Raw genomic sequence first — 22,564 nt, 5'->3', positions numbered from 1 at the left:
AAACTCTACACTGTGCTACACTGTTCATCTACATAGTAAACACTTCTGGACGTATACAGCATCATGATGTGCCCTCTGTGGATAACACATGCTCCAGCCTTCAATCGCTTTTGTATTTCTGCTTCATTGCGATGTCAGTTGTGCATGATGTGATTACTGACAAGCTCTTTCACATCTCACATCTGTGCAATCTGATGGAAATGTTGTGTGTCCACGCTTCAGGGGACAGACAGTATCATGGAGCTAGATAAGTGACAAGTGATCTCATTTCATGCAAGCTCATGCACTGGACTATAAACTTCCCCGAGTGTGAACGAAATGGGAAATGTAAATTCCATATGCATATACTGTAGATGAAGACTGATTAAAGATGTAGTCACGCACAGTTTGAATGTGTTTTAAAATAATCCAGCAGCAGTTGGGAAATGTAATCCAGGTCTTAGTTAGCGTTGCAACGGCTTCATCCCCGTGCTAACACGTCTTTTCATCTGTTTCATTTATAGAATTGATGAATTAAAGGCGGAGACAGCAATTCTGAACAATGTTTGTTGTCGACTCCAATGTTGGAAAACAAAACTAGTGTTGAGATAATGGCCGTTTAAGATGGTTGTATAGGAAAAATATACAGACACAAACAGACAAGGTTTATTCAAATAAGTGCCTATATGTACATTTTGGACCTCTTATTTATAATGGAATGAAAAAAATCTCAAAATTGTGCTTGAAAAAACAACGTTTTGGCCTGCCATGTCATTGCATCGCACGCTAACAGTGTGATAAGTAAGTCGTACATATTTTGTTCAGTAAATTGAATGGCATTATTTCTCCATTCTAAAGGTAATGGCATTAGAGGGATACTCTCTAAGCATGCAGTAAAAGAAGGGGGGGGGGGTAAAGGGTTGGGATAGTAAATCGATAGGGAAACCCTTGGCGCTGGAACATTAGTAATGCTGTAAGGATGCTCCATCTCGCTCTAAAGCCTTTCAACAATTTCCCCTGACCTTTTACTTGAAGAGTCGCTTATGCACTTCTCCTCAAGATCAAATGTCTGGCCTCCATGCGCGGCGTCTTCTCTATATATTTCCCCTTGACTTGGCAGCAGCCTTTTGTGTGTGACAGCTTTTGTGCGGCAAGGCACACAGAAGAGTGTTTCGTTTAACCAAGGAACCAGGCCTTGTTTTAAGTAGAATGCTTTTGAAGAGATTAAAATAGCAGTTCAAAGGATATTTTGCAGATCTTTTTTAAATTTGCAATGTGGTGAATATTCAGCTTTCCTGGTGGATAATGGTAGTTAAAGGGAGAGTCAGCAATTTTCGAGAATTTGCTTGTCAAAATCACTTTGTCATAATCAGTGATTATCTCCTATCTCCGCAACCTGTCCGTAGTGTGTGTGTGTGTGTGTGTGTGTGTGTGTGTGTGTGTGTGTGTGTGTGTGTGTGTGTGTGTGTGTGTGTGTGTGTGTGTGTGTGTGTGTGTGTGTGTGTGTGTGTGTGTGTGTGTGTGTGTGTGTGTGTGTGTGTGTGTGTGTGTGTGTGTGTGTGTGTGTGTTGAATGAATAGTCAGGGTAAATAAATACACAATCTAGGCTCTGTAAACTGGCATGTCAACAAATGTATGTAAACAATCCATCGTAGTTAGCAACATGTAGCTAGCAACATGGCCGTTGACAAAAAATTATTTTGACAACAAACATTCTCCAGAATCACTGACTTTACCTTGTAATGGATTATTTGAGTTGAAAGTTTAGTTGAAAGTTGCATGGTTATAACTGCCATTATCCCTGAAATATATACTTGCCAAACTTGTTTTCCACATATATTGCTCTGTAGGTTTTTCCCCCCATCAATGGTATTAAGACCCTCAAGTTTTAACCTCCTGCTTTTTGAGCGAGTAATAACAAATGTGATGCTTTTCTGCACAAGACTCTTTTGTATTTGGATTGATTATTTCATTCTCTACTGTTAGATAGTTAAGCGCAATTGTGTTATGAATAGTTTCCTTTTCAATCTCAAGTGTCTTCCTTTGCCGACCGCTATTGGCAAGACTGTACAAGTTGAATAGCACTGATTAAGCCTCAGATATACTTTCATTAATTGGGATCAGCCAAAGTAATCTGATGAGTACAACGTGCCCTTAGACTAGACACTCAGTCATTGCCCTAACCCTGCACACACACACACACACACCAACCGAGCAGATGTTTCACGTAATGGGAGCACAACAGGAAGAGAATTCAATTCAATTTGGCCCGGGGTCTAATAGGACATCAAGTAGGAAAGGGGAAGGCGATATAGGGTTTCACACTAGAAGCCCATCTGTGTCCGCGCTTGCCTTTTGAAAAGCCAGCGACCCAGTCATGTTGTTAGAGGCTGAAATGAGACAAGCGCACCCTGATGTATCGTAGGCTGTAATCACCTTCTCAAATGGCGCCATAAGGCCTGAGGGAGGTTGAGAGGTATACGGGCTAAAGGACTTGTTTGTGTTTAATGGCTTCCAATGCCCTGTATTGTCATTGTTACAGTTTTCATTGCATTTAAAGGGGATTAGGAGACTCTGGGCCAGTCGTCCGGTTGACCTTCAGGCATAAACATGTTGGTGTAGCTCTGAAGATCATGTGTCGTTGTTGGAATGCTTGAAGTGCACTAACGCTAACCTATAAAGGAGCATATGATGGCAGTATAAGTGGCAAACCATTCGTCTTGGATAAAATACAATTATATTATATAATGTGTTATAGAATGTGTTTTATTGGTAGTATAGGATAATGTGGACCACGTGAACATGCCGTTGAACACATATTTATCATGGTTCACGTTGGGGGAACTCAATGTTTTTTCAGCAGATGTAGAGGAAATGGGACTTGTTCCTCTTGTGGAGCTGGTGTTCTCTGGTTTGTTTATGTGTAGATTTTGAAAGAAAAAGTATTGCTTTTGGAATGATTAGATAATGTTGTTAAAGCATTCATGTTGACTTTTTTCAAATACATTTTTTTTATTATCAATGTTAAAAATGGTCACGACCAATGTTGGCAACACCACGTACTGAACAACACATCTCCATGACAACCAGGGTGTAAGATGTTTTGGTCATGGTTATTTTCCATCTCATTTCAATACATATTAAGTTGCAGTCTAGTCAGTGTATATCATCTGTTTATCAAGCCAGGATGACCGTACAAAAAAGTATGGATGGAACAAGTCACAGTCTGTGCTATGTGAAAATAGATGATCTCCGTTGGTATTTGAGTTGTTTTTGTGTGTGTTACCGATTAGATGTCCTAAGGTAATGGCCGCTTCAATTCACCTACTCTGCTTGAGCTGCACTCTGCTCTAACGGCTAAATGGTAAAGTGCATCACCGATGGTACAAAACAGTCTCATATTGCGTTGTTATTGGCTTCCACACGCTCATATAATGTAAGCAAGCTGTTTGGAGTCACAGTTTTTACCCTAACCTCCCTCATCTGGCCCCTACAGCCTCTTTCTGTAAATTAAATGACGCACGGGAGAGAAGAACAATAGTCAACATGCATACCAAGTCACTACTGCAAGCTGCTTTAAAAAAAAACTACCCTTTAAAAAAAAAGAGGCATGCTGGGGGAAAAAAAAAAGCATTTTGTTTTGGGCTGTTTGGCTAGCAGCAGGTGGCGCGTCCCTTTTTTTAAAGAGGCTTGCTCAAGGACACCTCAGCAGTGGTTTCGTTACACATTCAGTTTTAAAAGCACCCAGTAGGTATGTGGGTTTGCAACGTTTTTCTCGCAAGCTCTACTGCTGCCTGAAAACATAGCAGGAAAGACAAAGCAAATTGGTCTGTAAATGCTTCTAAAACACCAGCTATAAAATCAAACAGAGCTTTAAGCGGTTAAGGGGGGGAAAGGACGCTTCTTTGATATCAGCAGGCATGCTAAGTATACATCCTGGCAATCAAGGCTTATATCCTATACTTTTCCCGAGGCTGGGATTGGTGGTAGAGTCCCTCACTGTTTTAAATGTTGTCATGTGACTGGTAAAATACACAGTTACGGTGGGAGTCGTTGGATGTTGGCGCTGCGTTTAAAACCCAAGAGGATGAATGAAGCAGATGTCTCTCTCTCTCTCTCTCTCTCTCTCTCTCTATCTCTATCAGTCTCTCTCTCTATATATGTCTCTCTCTCTCTCTGGTAGTTGAGGAGAAGCCCATAAGGAAAGTTTGCGGATTGCTGTGCATTTTTGTCGCTTTTAATGTGGATCAAGGCAAGTGCAGCCCTTTCTTTCCAAACACGCACACATAAACACACACACACACACACATTTTTGTACGGCTATACTTGTGAGGACATACATTGACTAAATGCATTCCCTAGCCCCATACCCTAACCATAACCATCAAAATGGATTCCCTCACCCCAACCCTTACACGAACCCTAACATAAACCCAATTCTAATATGAACCTTAAACCCTTGCCCTTTAAAGGCCTGTCCCAGAGTAAGAACCAGCCAAAATGTCCTCACTTTCCACAAATGTCCTCATCCCAAAGGTCTAAAACTGAAATTGGTTCTCACGAAAATAGTTGTACATGCACACACACACACACACACACACACAGAGCCACATTCCTGTGAGGTATAGAGCTCTTGGTCGATAAAGACTAGACAGCCTCTAAGTAGCTGCTCTCATCATTATAGTTACTCTCTAGCCGTTCTCTATGGCTACGACTGCTCATTTGTAAGTGCGGGATGTTTCCCCGGCTCGCTCGGGCTTCATCTTTTGTTAACCCCCACTGTTTGCCATTCAGTTTATAGGGCCCACACACACACGCACACACATGCTCATACACACAAGGGCACACACTCACACACACAGATCCTTGGATCCTTAGCTCTCTCTTTTATTATGGGAATTCCAGGCACATGTGAGTGAGGCTTGTGAGGCAGTGCACACACACATACCCCTCCCCCCTTTTCCAAGCCGGTATCCCCCCTTCATTCTCATGGATTTCTCATGGGGCTAAAGGAGATGAAATGGGGGAGGAGGAGGAAGGGAGGAGAAAGGAAGGAGAGCAAGTCTAATTCATCAATAATCTTTACCTAATCCCTCCCTCCCTCTCTCTGTTCCCTTCGTCTTCTGACTCTCTCTCACTCTCTCTCTCTCTCTAGCCTGCAGGCATTTAAGCAATACATCCATCCCCCGCCCCACCTCTCTCTCTCTCTCTCTCTCTCACACACACACACACACACACACACACACACACACAGACACACACACACACACAGACACACAGCCCTTATAAACATACACACACTTCCTTGCATGCACACGCATAAAGAGTCTGCCTCAACACGTCCAGAGGGAGAGGATGAATCGAGCTTGAGAAGTGTTATTTCTTTCGCCTCCCTGTGTGTGTGTATTTGCGTGTGTGTGTGTGTGTGTCGGTGTGTGTGTGTGTGTGTCGGTGTGTGTGTGTGTGTCGGTGTGTGTGTGTAAGTGGAGTCCTCAGAGGGGCTGCTCTGTGTGTCTTAGCCCTGGCCCCGGGAGCTAAAATGGTGATTATAGACTAGAGAGAGAGAGAGAGAGAGAGACTAGGTGTGGCGAGATGGGGCGGCGTCTACGGCTTTTGTCTGTATAGTTCCCTGTCCAGCCCACCAGCCGTGGGAGGAGGCATCTCCGCTCTGCCCCCCTGTCTATCACAGTGTGTGTCCCGCAGTCATGCTCAGTCTGGGATTGAGCGAGCTACACCGCTGTGTGGGGCAGCAGCAGCTACTCTTTATACTCTCTTTATACACCGAGAACCTATAAGCAACAGGGATTGAAGACTGGCACAAGTTCAGGAATTTCCGTGGGAACCTTTTGTGTAGCAACTAACAGGAATATGACCAAGTAAAGGACTGTTGGAACTATTTTTTTTTTCAGTTTTTTTCACTATCATTTATTCTTTACGGCATATATCTTCTGAAGCCAAACTTTGTATGTGGAGTGCCAACTGAGTAACCCTTTTTGAAGAGGCTTTCCTTTCAAAAAGATCCTCTATTTTTTCCGGATTTTAAAAGGATGCTATTTCAATGACAAGACCATTTGGAATATGGGACTTTTAATCTATGATTTGGACCACAGGGACAGCAGGCAACTATGTTTTGTTTGTGCTCAGCTCTGGGTGATTTTGATAAGTATGTCACATTTCATTCAGTTTGATCTTGGTGATTTTGCTATGCTTGGATTTCCTTGTAGTAACTTAGGTGTGTGAGTGAGCAATGTTGACTTGTTTTTTCTCAGTGCAGTGCACTGATAACAGTGTGCACACTACCTATATACACACACACACATGTTCTTGTTTTGTTCTGTAATTTAGGGTTACCTTCAAGCCTTTGGATTAGGGTTCATGTGTCTCTTTGTCAATTTTTTTGATTGATTTTTGCAGATTTTTTTTCAAACTGTTGAATAGTCAAACACTGCTTGAATGTGTTGTCATGTCCGAGCTAGAACCTTGACTATGTGAAGAATTTGTTTCATTGGATAGCCTATAGAGACCTTGCTCTGAATGCTTGACACGGCCAGTTATCGTTTGATTAGTGTGTTGACCTTCTCCCCTTTTCATTCTATGGTTGACTGAGTAGTGCAGCAGACCTCTCACTTCCTACGTTGCACCCCATTCATTGTTTCCATTCATTGACATCTGTTCTTGGTGTCTGTCTCTTCTTCACATATTGTTAAAGGTGGAGACAGCTATTTTGTAGAACGCTGGTTTTCAAAATCCCTATTTTGTCAAAACCAGTGAATATATCCTTACGATCCACTACCTGTCCATAATGTGTGTGCACTGAAAATAAATCTGATGTTAATGCACAGCATAGGCTATATAAACTGGTATGTAAACAAAAGGGGACAACCATAGTTAGCAAACATAGCAGTTTACAGAGCCTAGGCTATATAGGTATATAAAATTGTTTTTATTGAAGAAGCTGACTCAGGGAGATTTGCACAAGAGTCCCAATGCACCTTAACTGTCTTGTACATGTGCAAATGGCAATAAACATATTATATTCTATTCTAACGGATCGTGAAGAGATATTCACTGATCTTGACAAAAAATATTCTCCAGAATCACCGACTTCACCTTTAACTCTTCTTGCCTTTAGTTTTCTCCTGACTCTTTCTATTCAACAAACAAGAAACTGTATTTAAAAATCTAACCTCTCTCTTTATTCTTCTTCTCTTTCTCTTTCTACAGCGTTCGCAGGTCAAATCTCTCCCACCAGCTCCGATGCTCTGCTCAGCTCCTCCGCCATGACGGCCAGTCCCTCGCCGCCGCCCAACGTCTACCTTCCTGCCAACTTCAAGATGTCCAACGCACAGCTGGCTTTCTTCCTGCGGGAGGCTCAGCTCACGGGACAAACTGTCGGTAATGGCGGTGGTGGAAGGAGCAGTAGTAGTAGTAGCGGTAGTAGTAGTAGCCCCAGCACTGGACACCCTCTGCAGCGCTCTGAGAGTTTTGTGGTTTTCCAGACCAAAGACCTCCCCGCCATCAACATCAGCTTTGGGCCTTTTGCCCGGGACCAGGCTCTCTCTAAGGAACTGCTACAGCCCACCAGCCCATTGGATATCCCGGGTCAGCTGACGGTCAACTGGAAAGTACGGGCCTTTATCGTGCAGGCCAGGGTCTTCTCCAACAACCCCACTGTCCAGGTGTTTTTCTACATCGCCGGTCGCGATTGGGATGACTTCAAGGCCCAGGATAAGATGCCGTGCGTCCGCTTGCACGCTTTTCGGGACGTTCGAGAGATCAAAACCTCCTGTCGCATGAAAGGCAACCTGGCGCAGTGTTTGGCCCAGTTGGACCTGCCACCATCTTGGTTCAACACCAATGTGGCCCCGCTGGGTCGGAGGAAAGGCTCCGGAGATGGGATGATGGATGGGCTCACCACTGAGACCCTCCAAGCCGAGCTGTACTACACCCTCCACGGGCCTACTATGGATGGGGAGTGCTTTGAGGGCTCAGGCCAGAGGGGTGGTGGTGGGTTTTCCAGGGGAGAGCCTCTGTCACAGCACCCCCTGCTGCGCATCGGGAGCATTAGCCTTTACCAGGCCAGTCAGGAGCAGCTGCTGGTGGACAAGCAGCTGGACAAGAATATGTTCCTGAGGTTGCCGGAGAAACCTCTCAAGCCGGGAGAGACCCTCCGAATATTCCTCTATCTGATGCCCAACTCCACTATCGAGCAGTTCTCCCTCAAGTAAGTCTAGTTTAAAATGTCATAACTGATGTCATGCAGTTTGTGTGTGTGTGTGTGTTCGTGTGTGTTCTTCTGATTGCTTTCAAATTCACTCCGTCCTGAATGCCAAAATGAATATGTTTGTATGCACACACATTTACCCTTTGGTGGTGGGGGAGATTAAGCTGTTTACATGCACATCAGAACGCCATTATGTGAATTATGTGAAGTTCACATGCAATCATGTACACAGGGCTTATTGATTACATTACATTTCCTTTCTTCTTGCCAGACCTCAGACAACACACACTAAACATAAACTCCTCTTATCTCCCTTCTTAATGATATACAATTAGACATATAATGGTCTGTAATTTGTCCAAGGTTTAGGGCTTAAGGCAATAAGACTGCATGTAAACAAAGCTATGCGGCGTGAGTGTTGCATCTTGGGAAGTCCCCAGTGGAGAGGCTTATATGTGGAATATAGGATTTACATGTCCTAATGGCCCTCCATTAATGGAACAATTACTGCAAGCACTGGATGTCTTCATTACCGTCTTTATCATCATAAACATTCAAAGCAGGCTTAATATGATAAAGGTTTTTTCTTACATAGCCTCAGAATTAATTGCCAGCATTTTTATGACAGCATAAGACCTGTTGGTGCATGCAAGTGTGGCCAGCAACATTATGTAACTCGCCAATCCATGCAGTATTCTCTGTGTTGGGGGCTTTCCCCAGCACAGGAGTTTGGTTGGTCCATTTATGTTAATTTAACATCTAAAGAGCCAAATGAGCGTGTAATCACACATTTCATCCTTCTCATTAATTTCTCCTTCAGCGCACCAAGTGATGTGCCAGTACTAATTAAATTGAGGTGAGATAAAGAAGAGCTGACAGGGTTAAAGGGTTGCAGCACTGTACTACTGCTTACCTTTTTGAAGTGGTGGCTTAACATCCACGGATTTATTTGGTTTTCTAACGACAGGATTGTGTGAATAATTAGCATAAAACTTTTGCTCAAAATAGTTGCCTTGCTGAAGTACACTGGGGTGTGTGTGATGTTGATACAGTATTAGTGTAGAGGATATACTGATTCCACAATAAGGGCAATACTAATATTTTGCACACATGTTCTGGTTGCCAACAGCAACACACTGTAGTAATGACAACTCACAAATTAAAATGATAGAACTTTATCTGCGTACACATTGTAAACTCATGAATAATCAATATTTAATTGATTTTTTTTATTCTTGAGTATCAGTCGTTGATATTGAGGCAAACATGATTATTATTGAGTTAGATTTTTTTTTTGTAATATGTGCTTTTTAAGTATAATATGGTATTCTTTCAATTAATAACACTGACGACATTAGCTTTGAGCCTGGATTGACCTATCATTACACCCCCTTTAGTCACTCATTTTTAACAGCACCTTTGAAATTGATATGGCAATCTCTCAATCTCTCGTTTTGCTATGTTTGTAGTCTCCACCACATCCTGAGGGAAATATCAGTTTTTTTCAGCTGCTAAACTTTGTATCTCTTCTGTTTAGTGTTGGTAGGATCTACGCTATTAACCACCACTTTCACTTTTCTTCATTTCCATTCATAAGTCAAGGCTCAATAATATCTCCCAACATACCCTGCTATAAAAAAAATCCTATTTTTCTCAGAGCATTAATGCTAATTTGTTATATCCTCTGACATTTCATCCGTCTCATAAGGAACCACAACGGCTGCTACAGTAAATAATATTTATTTGCCAAAAGCTAAATTGTGAGTTTGACCCTCTGCCAGTGGAAACAGAGAGCTAAGGAAGCGTGAGACTCAGCACTTCTCTGCTGCGCTCCTTCCCTTCTCCTCGCTTGGCAACACAATATTCAGGGTTAGAGAATAAATGATTATTTGCACTTGACAAGCTTTAGGAAAGTTATTTTTTTTTCTTTCTTACTGCGTAGGCGTAAAGGCAGCAAGAAGAAATAGAAACGCCAGGGACACCGTATCACTGACTCACTCAGAAACAGTGATGAAACACACTGTAAATATGACTGCTGTGACCTTAAACAAAGACCTTATTTCAGAGATAAGACAGTTATTAATTAGGCCTCGATGAATACGTTACGCTCCAAAGAGAAACTCTGTATATTTTCCCTGAAGAAATGGTTTATTAATAATGATTTCCTTTGCCATGTGTCTCCCTACAAATGTGCTCCTATAGTCGACTTGATATGAAATATTGATTAGGATGTATTATCTACAAGAATATCTTGTTGACTTTTCTGATACAAGTAGTTATGTATTAGCTGTGTATTTCGTAATGATCCAAAAACACGAGGTATGGAGTTGTAAGATCACATCTGATATTTGAAAATCAAAGATCTCAGACTGTAGTCATCTGCCTGTCACAATGTAGATGAAGTAGAGTTACAGTATATTTTAGTTTTGAAAAGAAGAACAAGTAGCCTTTGACGAAGCTGAACAAAAGAAGACATTGACCCATTTCTCACTAGTTGATGCAATTGTTTGGTCTTAAAATTCGCTCAAATTAATTAATAATCAAAGCTTTTGATTTCTATTTTGATTTCTTCTCTGTGTGTAATTAAAGATATTCTCCGCCTATTGTAGCCGGACTACAGTTTTTTAAGAATCCACCCATTCAAAGACCCAACCCCCCAAGGAACCCCAAGCATTTGTCTTCCACACCATCGGAGCCACAATTATACTCCTTAAGATCTCCTCCTCTGAAAAAATGTATGATCTAGTTTGTCAGTCATCATACCCAGCCCTCCTACTGTACCGTCCTCCATAACACACACAAGCCTGACAGTTCTTATCACTTTCTACTTTGATCTGGAATCTAGATTACAAAACACTTTCACAAAATTAAATCAGAGAGAAAAATAATTGCTTCAAGAATCTGTCAACGGACGACATGGTGAGACAAAAGTTGCAGCAACTCTTTGTAGAACAGTAGGGAAGGGCCTTGCCTCTTGAAACATTTAGCTGACCCATGCCAGCATCCATACAGCACTGTAATTCTTCTTGGGCATGCTGCCTCTTTTTGAACCCCACGCAGAGATGGAAATAAAGAGTGAGGAGGGTAAAAAAAAAGAAAGAGGAAAAAAGAACAAAAAGAAGAAAGGCCAGTTTGAGTGACTCAACTCAATGGGAGTGCATTCAATAGTTCTTGGAGCCAACTGTCGAGTTGTCCCCTAGCTTTGTGGAAGTCTATAAAAAATGCAATAAGTATTTCTTTAAAAGATGAATCGGAAAGCCTCCTCTACCTCCTCTGAGTCCCCCCTTTTACCCGCATTCTTTCTTCCAGTTTTTTTTTTTTACTTACTTTTCCTTGGACCATCTTTGAAGATCTTTTGACCTGCATTTTCATTTTGACTTGTTTTTTTGCAGACTAGTGTTGCACGCCAGGCACAGTGCTGGCAACTTGTGGTGTCTGCAGATCGGGAGTTAGCGGTGTGTCAGTTATGGTTAGCGTGGAAATATGATAGTACAATGTATTGCTGTAATAAGTGTTCATTAACATGCTAGACTAACATGGCGCAGAGGGATTTGTGGATGGAAGTGCGTTTTAAAAATCACACATTTAATGATGACATGAAACGTTGGTGCTCTACCAATCACCATGTTTTCATAGCACATGTACAGGATGTGCATATTCCTGATAATTGTCATAAAGTTCAAATCAGTCAGTAATTGGAGTTACGCAGGGAATACTGTCATGTAAATCAACGTTGCATACTGGTTTTGTAAAGCTCCACTTATCAGTTGTATAATATACATACATATGTATAAAACACATGTGCAAATGAGTACATTCAATGTGAGAGGTCTCTCCAATAGTTATAAATGAATGGAGAAGATTCAGAAAGGTGCTCCCAATTATGCCCTGTATCTCAATTGGATTTTTGTGCCCACAAACCATGCTCTCTTTAACCTAATTTCTACTCGAGAAGGTCCCGTTTTGAATGTATTTTTAAAATTTGATCAAAAATGCTCGTATAAACTCACTGTACCTTAACAAAAAGGTGACAGACAATGTTTGCTGAATAGCTGGTGGACATAGTGCAGCATTTAACAGCTAAAGACCCAGATATCTTTCTCGGCAGTTGGCGAAAACCACCATGTGACCGGGAACACACAACCACAAATGAATGCTAATGTTGCTCTGTGTCGCATGTAAGTAGCCAATTTGCTCACGCATTCTGGTAACTAATAGAAGCGCTGAGACAGTAATGGAGAAAAATAGGTCAAATCTCCATAAATCCATCGAAAAAAAATTTGCTTGTTTTTCTTATTCTGTTGTCACTCTTGGGGGACTATCTGGCACAGCTTTAAGTACACATACACAAGTGCACTGAATTCAAAAAATTTCTAAAATGCTTGTGGTGTCTTTTATAGTAGTATCTCATTGCATCAGTTATCCCAATATTACTCCTCAAATCTCCCTCTCTCCCTGTGCACAGTCCAAAACATGTCTGATGGAAAAGCATTTGTCTTAGCGTGCCATGTAGGACATCCTCGCTTTTGCCAAAACAGCTACAATTGGTCAGGGGCCAGAAATAGTATGTCCACTGGTTAATTCATATGTAGACTTAGTTTCCTGCTATCAAAAGGTCATGTAAGTAGCTTAACCTGAATATGAATTTAAACAGCGACGAGCCCACTTCATGAATGTAAATGTATGTCGACGATGAAGTGCTGCCAATTTCGATTTTTTTTTGGGTGACTCACTGACATTTTGCGGACAACCACAGTCGTTATGTGCAGCTGCCTGGACTAGGCACGCGTGGTTACAAAACCTCTTGGAATACAGTGCAGTATACTCCAGAGCCCCCTGGTAGAACATGCAGTATTCAAATGCCCTGGCTCCAATTGATGGCTTGGGGGAGAGAAAGCGCAGGAGGAGAAGCCAGGGAGAGTGACCCATATTTAGCCAGTGTAGTGGCTTGGCTTCATCCCCCGGCAGCTAGATAGTCGCTTGTACCTCATAGTGTGGGGAGTGTGGACACTTTGTGACCTCACAGCATCCGGTTTCATGCCAGTTCTGCGTCAGTCTCAATGACCACGTAATGCATACACAGCATATTGTGGTTATGGTCCATATTCTGGGTTAAGACAATATTCCAAATAAGGTGTTTTTCCAGGCGCAGCAGCTATCAAGTATACTCCTGTTAACATGTCAATCAGCATATTCTGAATGAACCTGCGACTTTCACTAGCAGAGGTAGAAGTGTCAAGTTGTTTTCAGGCAATTATTCCCGTCCCATCCAAGGACAACAAACACTCCTCATGTCATTATCATTGATCGTTTTGTCAGACAAAAATGACCCAGCTTCTTTTCGGAAGCCTTGTTGCTTCTTTACACACTCTAGTTCAACAGCCATAAACCAGGGCATGCGCCACAAACTGGGGAAAATGCTGAAATAAAGCAGCGAAAACTTGGAATATTAAGTGTGATTAAGGTGTATACATGCCTCAATAATGCGACTTAGAATACTCCAGTTGTCTTAATGCAACAATGGCTTACTCCGACTATGACCCTATTCTGGTTAAGGTGAGCAAGAACTGCTTTTTTTACATGGCCATATCTTTATAGTCCTAATCTGATTTTAACAGGGTTAACATGGGAGTATTGCTGTTGTTGTAAACGTTATCAGTGTCTGGTCTATGATTGCTTTGATGGTAAATGTCAGCCCCCCCCCGCCACCCCTCATTGTGTAGCGTGCGAGTGTTGGGATCGTATGACTCGGGAAGTGAAGCCTCCGCCGCCGGGCCGACACCCTTGTCCCGACACATCCAGTGACACGGAGAAGCCTCTGTTTATCAGCACTCAGCTCTGATACAAGAGGAAGAGGTCGGGAGAGCACTTTCCGAAAACATCGAAGTGCTCAGTGCTCAGACTTTCACGATGACAAAATGCCAAGAAGCCCTAGTATGAGGCCTTTAAGACTTCACCACCACTACTGCTGCTTATGTACTCTTTTCTGTTCTGTCCTTTTCTGTATTTTGAACTCGAATGTGAACAAGTTATTTGAGGTCAAACTTCATAGGCAACAGTATGTACCTATGTATACTTTGAAGTGTGAGGATCTCCTATTAAAGGCCATTGGCAATATTAACAGAAGGCGTATGTACTGTATACGCCAATATCTTAATTAAATGAGCTATCTCAAGCTCAAGTTAGTTAGTTGCATGTGTCATCTCCCAACACCAGGTAGAATGCAGATATTATTTGACTTAGTTTATTCCAGTGATCGGCTAATACTTAAAGTAGTTCAGCCCTGTTCACAACTTGAATGAACTCTATAGATCATTCTAATTCATACACTTGAAATATTCTTATTTTCGACCCATATCTTGGGGGCCTTTTCAGTATGCTGTTGATTATGATTATGTTTTTAAGACAAGCAGTGACCCAACCAATTAAGTAAGACATGTTATGTAGCTAAACCCACACCCACACTGTAAACTCATTAGATTAGACCATTTACAAATATCTGAATATTAATGTTTTTTTTTTCTACCATATCAGTGTGGGCAGTTAACATACAGTTTTGATACTCAGCCCGTGGAGTTTAATCTTTAAATATATAATATGCTCACAAGGACCCATGGACTTCTTATACACTATTACTTCGACCAGTGGCTTACACTTCAGCTCTCATTCATTAACCTCTTTCACCCCGCCTTCCCTCTGCGCTCGTTACACAAACATAAACATTGCTCAGAGCCATCCAACTGTTTTTAAATGGCGCTTTAAAATTAGACTTTCCAAAGAAACTAACCATTGAGCTTAAACAGAGGGACACTGCAGGTGAATAGGGTAACAAGAAAAATACTGTAATGTACAGGTTTTAAAATGCATGTTCTGCAGAACAAAGTATCATCAATCCAAGGATTAACAACTCAATCTCTAAAATTAACCCATGCTGCACTAGCTGGCAGTGTCTCGCATTAATCATAGTTAAGTATATAATAATTGGGGCGCTCCAGGCCTAGTGGATAGAGCATGTAACATGTTGGCTCCGGCCTTAGTTGCAGTGGTTGCAGGTTTGAATCTTACCCATGGGCCTCTACTGCATGTCATACCCCCTCTCTTTCTGTCTCCCCATGTCAACTCTGTTCTATCTAATACATTTTATGTAATAATGACATCAGAAGTTTTATCAAATTGCTGCAGAAGACAGTTTATCACCGCCCCGCTTTTTACCCGTTGATCACTCAATCAAACTTGAATTAACTCTTTCTGGCAGCTTTAATTGCACTGGACTTTTTTCCTGATGAGCCCAGGGTTTCTGGGGATATCATTTCAAATCCATGTTATTTTTTAATCACAGTTTAATACAACCATACGTTTGGATAGACCATTGCATTGGTCTTAATTCATATTATCTATTCCCACGGCTAAGTATCAGTATCTAATTTGCGTTAATTATTATAATGTTTTTTATTAATATGATGTGAAATACTATTGTGTGCTTTTAATGTACAGTAAGTTTCCTCCTCTGTTATTTTGCTGTTATATTGGTGTGGTTTCGAGAACCCTTTTAAATTAGAATTTGCCTGCAGATTGGAGAACTCCTCCTATGCAGAAATGTATAGAATTATTTTGTCTATGCGATTGCACTGGTTGATTTGAGCTATAATCCTAGAGCCATTGGGTTTTTTTTTTGTCAGTGATTGGTGACACATGCAAATCTTCATTTCAAATATACTGTACACTTTGTAATCTGCATTAACATTTTGCATATCTACATATCTCTTATTGATATGCCGGGCGGGCCTCGTAGCTTTTGGCAAGTCAGTTAATCAGATGTCTGTTTGTCTGAGAGATGAATCAACACAGACTAGAATATTTTACTTGTACTTTTCCACTTTTTTTCCCAAAGCATATTTGAATGTTGCCAGATCCCCCTTTGCACTTGCAGACTGTCAATTTATAGAGGGAGCGTGAGGTACATATAGACACAAAACTCAGAGCTCCTCATTTCATTGGTTCAGCAAACAAGCATTACTCCGGTAGAAAAAAAAGTGTGTCTATCATTTGAATGCACGGGCTGACATTAAACCGTTTCATCTTTGTGAATTCATTTTCACCTCCAAATTGAACTGCAAATTGTTCCATCAACAAATGTGTTTGTTCTCTTTCCAAAACTCATTTCTTAGTTTTTTCGTCTGTTATTGTAAAGTCTTCTCAGAAAATGTGTTGTGACGGTTGTGCCGCCGCTCAAAGTCGTGAATTTCTGTGATGTCTTTCCAAGCAATGAAGATTGAAGGAAGGTTTTATCTGATGCTTTATTACTTTGTTCTCACTCTTACTGTATTGTATTAATATCTATACATGAGTCTAATACGTCATTGACATCTTTGCACATCATTAAATTAGTCCTGATGATTTTGACAGAGATAAAAAAAAATTGTGGGGAAAAGGATGTTAAACTTAATTCTTACAATTTGTGTCTCCACATAGAGTGAGCTTCTTCTTTATTTACAGTAACTTAAAAAAAAAACTTGATACATTTACTTTTACCATCTTAAATTATTAACATCTTAATCTGATGAGCAGATACAAAATATCCTGACCTTTCTGAGCCGATCGAGATTAATCCACCATGAAAATGCTGTTTTTGGTCAAAGAAGTTGTGTGTCGATAATCTGCAGGAATGGTTGATGTTGTTGATACATGTTGGGGGATTGTATATAATCCTCTCTGGAGTGTATTTCTTGCCAAAAATCTCCTTGTAAACCACATGCATCCAGAAAGCCAAAGACATCTCAGAAAGAGATCCAAGTATCGGCGGATATTTCGTCATTTGACATTCTACGACGTTGGCTAGGAAACACACACACGCAATAGAACATGGGATTCGTGACAGCTGGGTATGTACTGCAATATGAATGCTACTGTCAAAAGTTCACCAAAAAGCACATCTGGTTTGACTCTCAATTAAGAGACAAGTCAAAATATTATATACTTATATACTATATATAAATACTCAGAAACCCTAAATTACCAGCAGTTCTGCATTAACAGTGAGACCATATTGTGCCTTGAAAAGACTTGCTACTAAATGTGCCTTTATCAGTCAGTAACTTCAAAGACATCTGGCTTTTTGACTCTGGTGAAATGGCTGTTGCCTGTTGCGTAACTTTCTAAATGAGTGACAGAATGTGTTCACTCACTGTTGCGTTTCATATCTCATAGCAGATTTGGGCTCATCATGATCGGGTGACATTTCAGTGAGGAAAATGCAATAATGTGTAAGATCAGTTGAGGGGGGTTTGTGTGTGTGCGCGTGTGTGTGTTTGCATGTGCATGTGTGTGTGTGTGTGTGTGTGTGTGTGTGTGTGTGTGTGTGTGTTATGATAAGCAGGTAGTGAGGCTTCTGGCCCCTGAGAGGTTATCCTATTTCTCGGTCACCATCAAATTTCTGTCCCCCGTCTGTCTCCATTAGATCATTTTCTCCCCTTTCACAAAGCGGCCCTTTTCCCACACACACACACACACACACACACACACACACACACACACACACACACACACACACACACACACACACACACACACACACACACACACACACACACACACACACACACACACACACACACACACACACACACACACACACACACACACACACACACACACACACACACACACACACACACACACACACACACACACACACACACAGACAACTTCATGCAGTTATCTTCCAAACCTTTAGGGTTTTAGTGGACAAGACTATGAGATAAGCCAGATTTTCCACTGCAGGCATTCTCAATTTACCTACCCAACCCTTTCTCATATTGCCAGAGAGGAGTCGGCGAGGGTTTATGTAAGGGATAATGATGGCTATAGCTATATTATCCTTAGAAAGTGCACGGCTACTAAGTAAATGAATTAATACATTGAATCAAAATATTGTTTTAATGTTGGTTGTATTGATTTTAAAATGCTTCTATTGGTTGCAGTACAATAAAATAATCAGCAACGATTGGAACTATTTCCATAGCAATGGTAACTATGTAACTCTGTGGCCAAACGTACTCACGTCGTCTTGACTGCAGTCTTTTCAGACATTGACCATGACACCAACGTATAATGTAACTGTGTGTTGACTTCTGTCAGCGAATTGATATGACAGGATCTGATTGACCAGAACAATGTTGTATGCACAGTAGGTTCGTAGCAACAGTGAATTATCCGTAACAGCATAGGGCGTTATAGAGACATAATGGGCATTAGAATGCTGGGATTGACCAATCAGAACACAGCATTTATCAGTGCCGTGTTATATTACTATTTATTTACCTCCCTCTGTATTTTCTGTCTTACTTTCTACTTTTATTTTCATGTAGCCTGCCACCGTATTTACCAAGCCAATCTGTAGTAAAAAGACAAGGCTCTTCCTAGCGTGAAGGATGGCACTGCCCAGTAGGCTTCAGTTTCAAAGGAGGCAGTGGTCTGAAGAATAAAGTTGCATCTTCCCAACACAACTAAACTTTTGATTTTTAATGATGTACTCTGTTGGCCCTGAGTGAGTGTTCTCCTCCACAGTTATTTGCCGAGCTGAACATCAAATCCTGATGCCACAAAGATCAAGAGATGGAACTGTTTAGCGTCGTGCTAAGAGCAACACGCTCCCGGTCTTATACGGTTGTGTTAACTTCATGGGATACAGTGTCATTGCGGGTTATTTGACAAGGAGAGAACAAAGTGGTGGCTTGTCCTTTGTCTTGATGCCTTGTAATTTTTTTCATTGAAGGCCGTTAAGGCGAGACACAGCAGGCAAAAACATTGTTTTTCCAAGCACTGGTCACTTTTGAGAAGGGTGTGTTAATATGTTGTTAACTGTATGATTTATGATACATAACAATATGCAGGAAATGCATTTTTAAGACCTGCAAATAATATTTTTTGTTTGTAAAATCTTAAAAGGCTGTTTCCAAAACGTTGGACTCTAAAAATGAAATAAAGATTTTAACTCTGGCTTCGTCCATCGTTTAAATTTTATTTTTCAAAGACGCACATTTACACATTATTAGTTAGATTTAGCCAAATTTGCATATTTATTCAAACATAAAAAAATATATATATATATTTTTTTCCTATGTATAAAATCAGCTCGCAACTCCAGGTTAACTCCTATTAACCTGCAGTGTATCATCTTATGATGTTAGCATTAGCAATGGCCGTTTGCTGATCCGCAACCGTCTGTGTTCACTGTAAACACTGGTCGGTTGAAATTCACAACAGAGCAAAAGAACAGCCATAACGCTCTATTCACTATGACCTATAGTGTAGGCAGAGCTCTATATAAATGCACCTTGGCAGCATTTCTTTGACTTTCACTCAGCATAATGGCAGTAATGGTAAATGAATAATGGGTTAGATAATGCATTGTGAGCGCACACGGGATCCCATCCAATCTCAGGGCTGGAAAAAATCTGATGGAGACGTGATTGGGTCAATGCATATTCATAAAACATGGCAGCCATCCAGGACTTTCTAATCTAATAATTGGAGATGCATGAATATTTTTTTTCCACTTTGGCACAATCTGTACGATAAGGCCCTGCCACAATTTTTACTCCTGCCACGTTTCCAGTTGAAACAGACCAGGGCTCCATTCTAGCAGCTGTTCTTCATAGCCATTTTCTTACTCTGTGTATATGGCACTCCCCTCCCTGCTACCACTATCGCATATTGTTCACGTGTTTTGGCATACAATCACAAAGGCTGTCCTATGGCGCCTGAAATTACATTTTTTTCCATCACACTCAAGGACAATAGCTTGTTTTCGCTTCAATGTCACACAACTGAAAAAGTGCCATTACTTTGAGCCTGACGGATGTGTTATACTTTAGCAAAGGAACCTCAAAGACCAGTTAGCATATAGACAACAGCTGGATTCACTCTGAGGTCATGGTTTAAAGGTGAATTGTGGATGAGGGTCTAAAGTAATCGGCTTGAATATGACATTGCTTGAGTCCGACCATCACTCTACAGTATTTCCCAAGTGGACTTACATGCATCATAGAGCCATAGGCCAGGTCCCTGTTTCCATGGATGCCAGTAAATATCACTCCTCTGTGGGCTGTATAGGCCTGCATTGATAGCGGCACACTTCCTCTACAACAGCATGCCATATGTACATGTTGGCGTGTATTAAGTCTGGCTTTTTCTCATTCATGGATATACACAGATCTATACAGAAATTAGCAACACACCCTTTTACAGAGCCTAGGCTGTGAACTAACACTGGATTTTTTACAGACAGGTAGCTAATCGTGAGGAGATAATCACTGGTTTTGACAACAAGTGATTTGAACAACAAGCATTCTCCAGATTAGCTGACCCTCCAGGTCAAATTTCAAAGTCGGCATTGTTACATTAACACACTGCAGATCTTTGAACAATAGCTGTAAAGAATGAAATAGTGAATATTTGTATTCAAATGTTTTTTTTTTCAAATGTTAATATGAAGATCTTTTCAAATAGTTTGCGACCCTAATGACATACCCTCCAACCTCAAGGTTAAGAAAGCATGCAATGTAGAATGTGCTTATTTTCCCCCAATGGGAGTCATTTCTCTTGTAAACATTATGCTGTATTGTAGGGGGTTAGAGGGAGTTCAAAGACAGTTCAACTGCGTGGCGCTCTTGGCCCTGCAGCTATTGCTTCTGTATCTCTTTAACAATATTGGGGAGACGTCCAACAACTGCAGATTGCAATGATATGTGGCTAGCATCATCCGCAAGAACAGCTTGATTTGCTTCCCCGGCAGCACACAACACACACACACACACACACACACACACACACACACACACACACACACACACACACACACACACACACACACACACACACACACACACCGACCTGCCCCAACCCCATGCAGTGAGGCTCTGCATACAACCACGTGTGAAACCTTTTTTTCTTTCATCTTAATTGCTTTGTTCTTCCTGGGGGAGGAGGGGGGGGGGGGCACATTGCAGCAGTGCGTAGGTCCCCCCCCCCACCCCCCCCCGCTTTGCTGGAAGGTTGTGTAATGTTGGGCTGATTTAAATTAGAATACATTTTGAGCACACTCCCCAAAATTGATGCCTCCAAGCAGCAAAGTAGGACAGATTTGTTATGGCCATTGTGCGATGCCCTCCCATGCTCTTTAATAGCTGTTTAGCACTCCGCCCTTCACTGCCTCTGCACAGGCACTCTTGTGAAAGTTATTTCTATATTCTTTTCTTTCTTCTACATTTCAAGGAGAGTGGGCAGAGCAAATCACTTGGAGGGTTTTGACAACATTGAACAACCAAAGTAAAACAAATGAAACTTTTCTTTTTGAAACTCTATGAAGAAGATTGTTACACCTAGAAAGATACTTCTTTGGTTGTGGGTTTTAAAGGACTGTGGTGGTTGTCTTTGTTTATTCCTTTGTGGGAAGTGTTTTGTTTAAGAAAGCATTTCTTTTTGTGTGTGTTGTAGCAGAAAGCATTCCGCAGCAGAGGGACTAGAGGCAGAGAACAGTGGTGTTATTTCAGGCTCTGAGACTTTTATTTATTTTTTGGTTCATAGAAATGGGAAATTCACTTGTTGTCCCTTTGGCAAACTGGATTTTATCTTCACTGTTCTGGCTATAGTATTAAAGGTGGAGTCAGGGATGTATGGAGAATGCTTATCGTCGAAATTACTTTTTTGTCGGAAGCCATGAATATCTCCTCACGATCTGCTACCTGCCTGTACTCCTGCGTTAATACGCAGCCCAGGCTCTGTAAACTGGTATGAAAAAGTGCATAGGATTAGGTATCGTATGTGGTCAGAAAATAAACTTGCACACAGAACATTAGGTTCAATTTCGTCCTACGTTACTTACAGCTGTTATGCATATGAAATATTTCATGTGCTCGAGTTGTACCTCTCTGTTTGTGGATTCTGTTGTAGGGATGTTGCCATAAATAGGACACACATTGTACAAACAAAAGAAAACTAGAATGCTCACCCCTACAGACCTTCATTATTTTGCTCCTCTCATTAGCACCGTTTGTTACGTAAGAAAGTTTGCTGCAGGAAGTTTCAACTACTTAGTATATGTATTGACTACGGTTAATTACTCCTTCATCAAGATAGCCTTCATTAACTCTCTGCCCACACACACACACACACAGCAACACTTAAGGACCTGCAATAATCACTGAGCTTCACAGCCCAGGGCACGGAGGCTATTTGAAATGAATTTGACGCCCACGCTAGATTTACAACTTCAAAGGTTTCCGCACATACAAAAGCAATGTAGAATGTGGCATACAGAGATTTATTTTGTTCTGAATGGTCCTACTTGCTGCTTATTCT

General features: G+C 41.2%; 1 protein-coding gene across 2 annotated transcripts in view; it reads left to right on the top strand.

The window, feature by feature from the left end:
* Window positions 1–22,564, top strand: part of tmem132e (transmembrane protein 132E) — a 355,300-nt gene that overhangs the window by 233,974 nt on the left and 98,762 nt on the right. Inside the window, exons 1-2 of one of the 2 annotated variants that reach the window (XM_080041129.1) lie at window positions 5,733–6,142; window positions 7,204–8,203. In XM_080041129.1, coding sequence (XP_079897255.1) covers window positions 6,058–6,142; window positions 7,204–8,203 — 1,085 coding nt within the window. In that variant the 5' untranslated portion in view covers window positions 5,733–6,057. Of the gene's footprint in view, window positions 1–5,732; window positions 6,143–7,203; window positions 8,204–22,564 lie in introns of those variants that run through there. The other variant, XM_080041130.1, reaches the window with a different exon arrangement.

The sequence above is a fragment of the Ammodytes marinus genome (assembly GCF_949987685.1).
Source record: "Ammodytes marinus genome assembly, chromosome: 14".
In the NCBI taxonomy this organism is placed as follows: domain Eukaryota; kingdom Metazoa; phylum Chordata; class Actinopteri; order Uranoscopiformes; family Ammodytidae; genus Ammodytes; species Ammodytes marinus.
The sequence above is the reverse complement of the archived record's forward strand: the minus strand, read 5'-3'. Positions and strand labels throughout refer to the sequence as shown.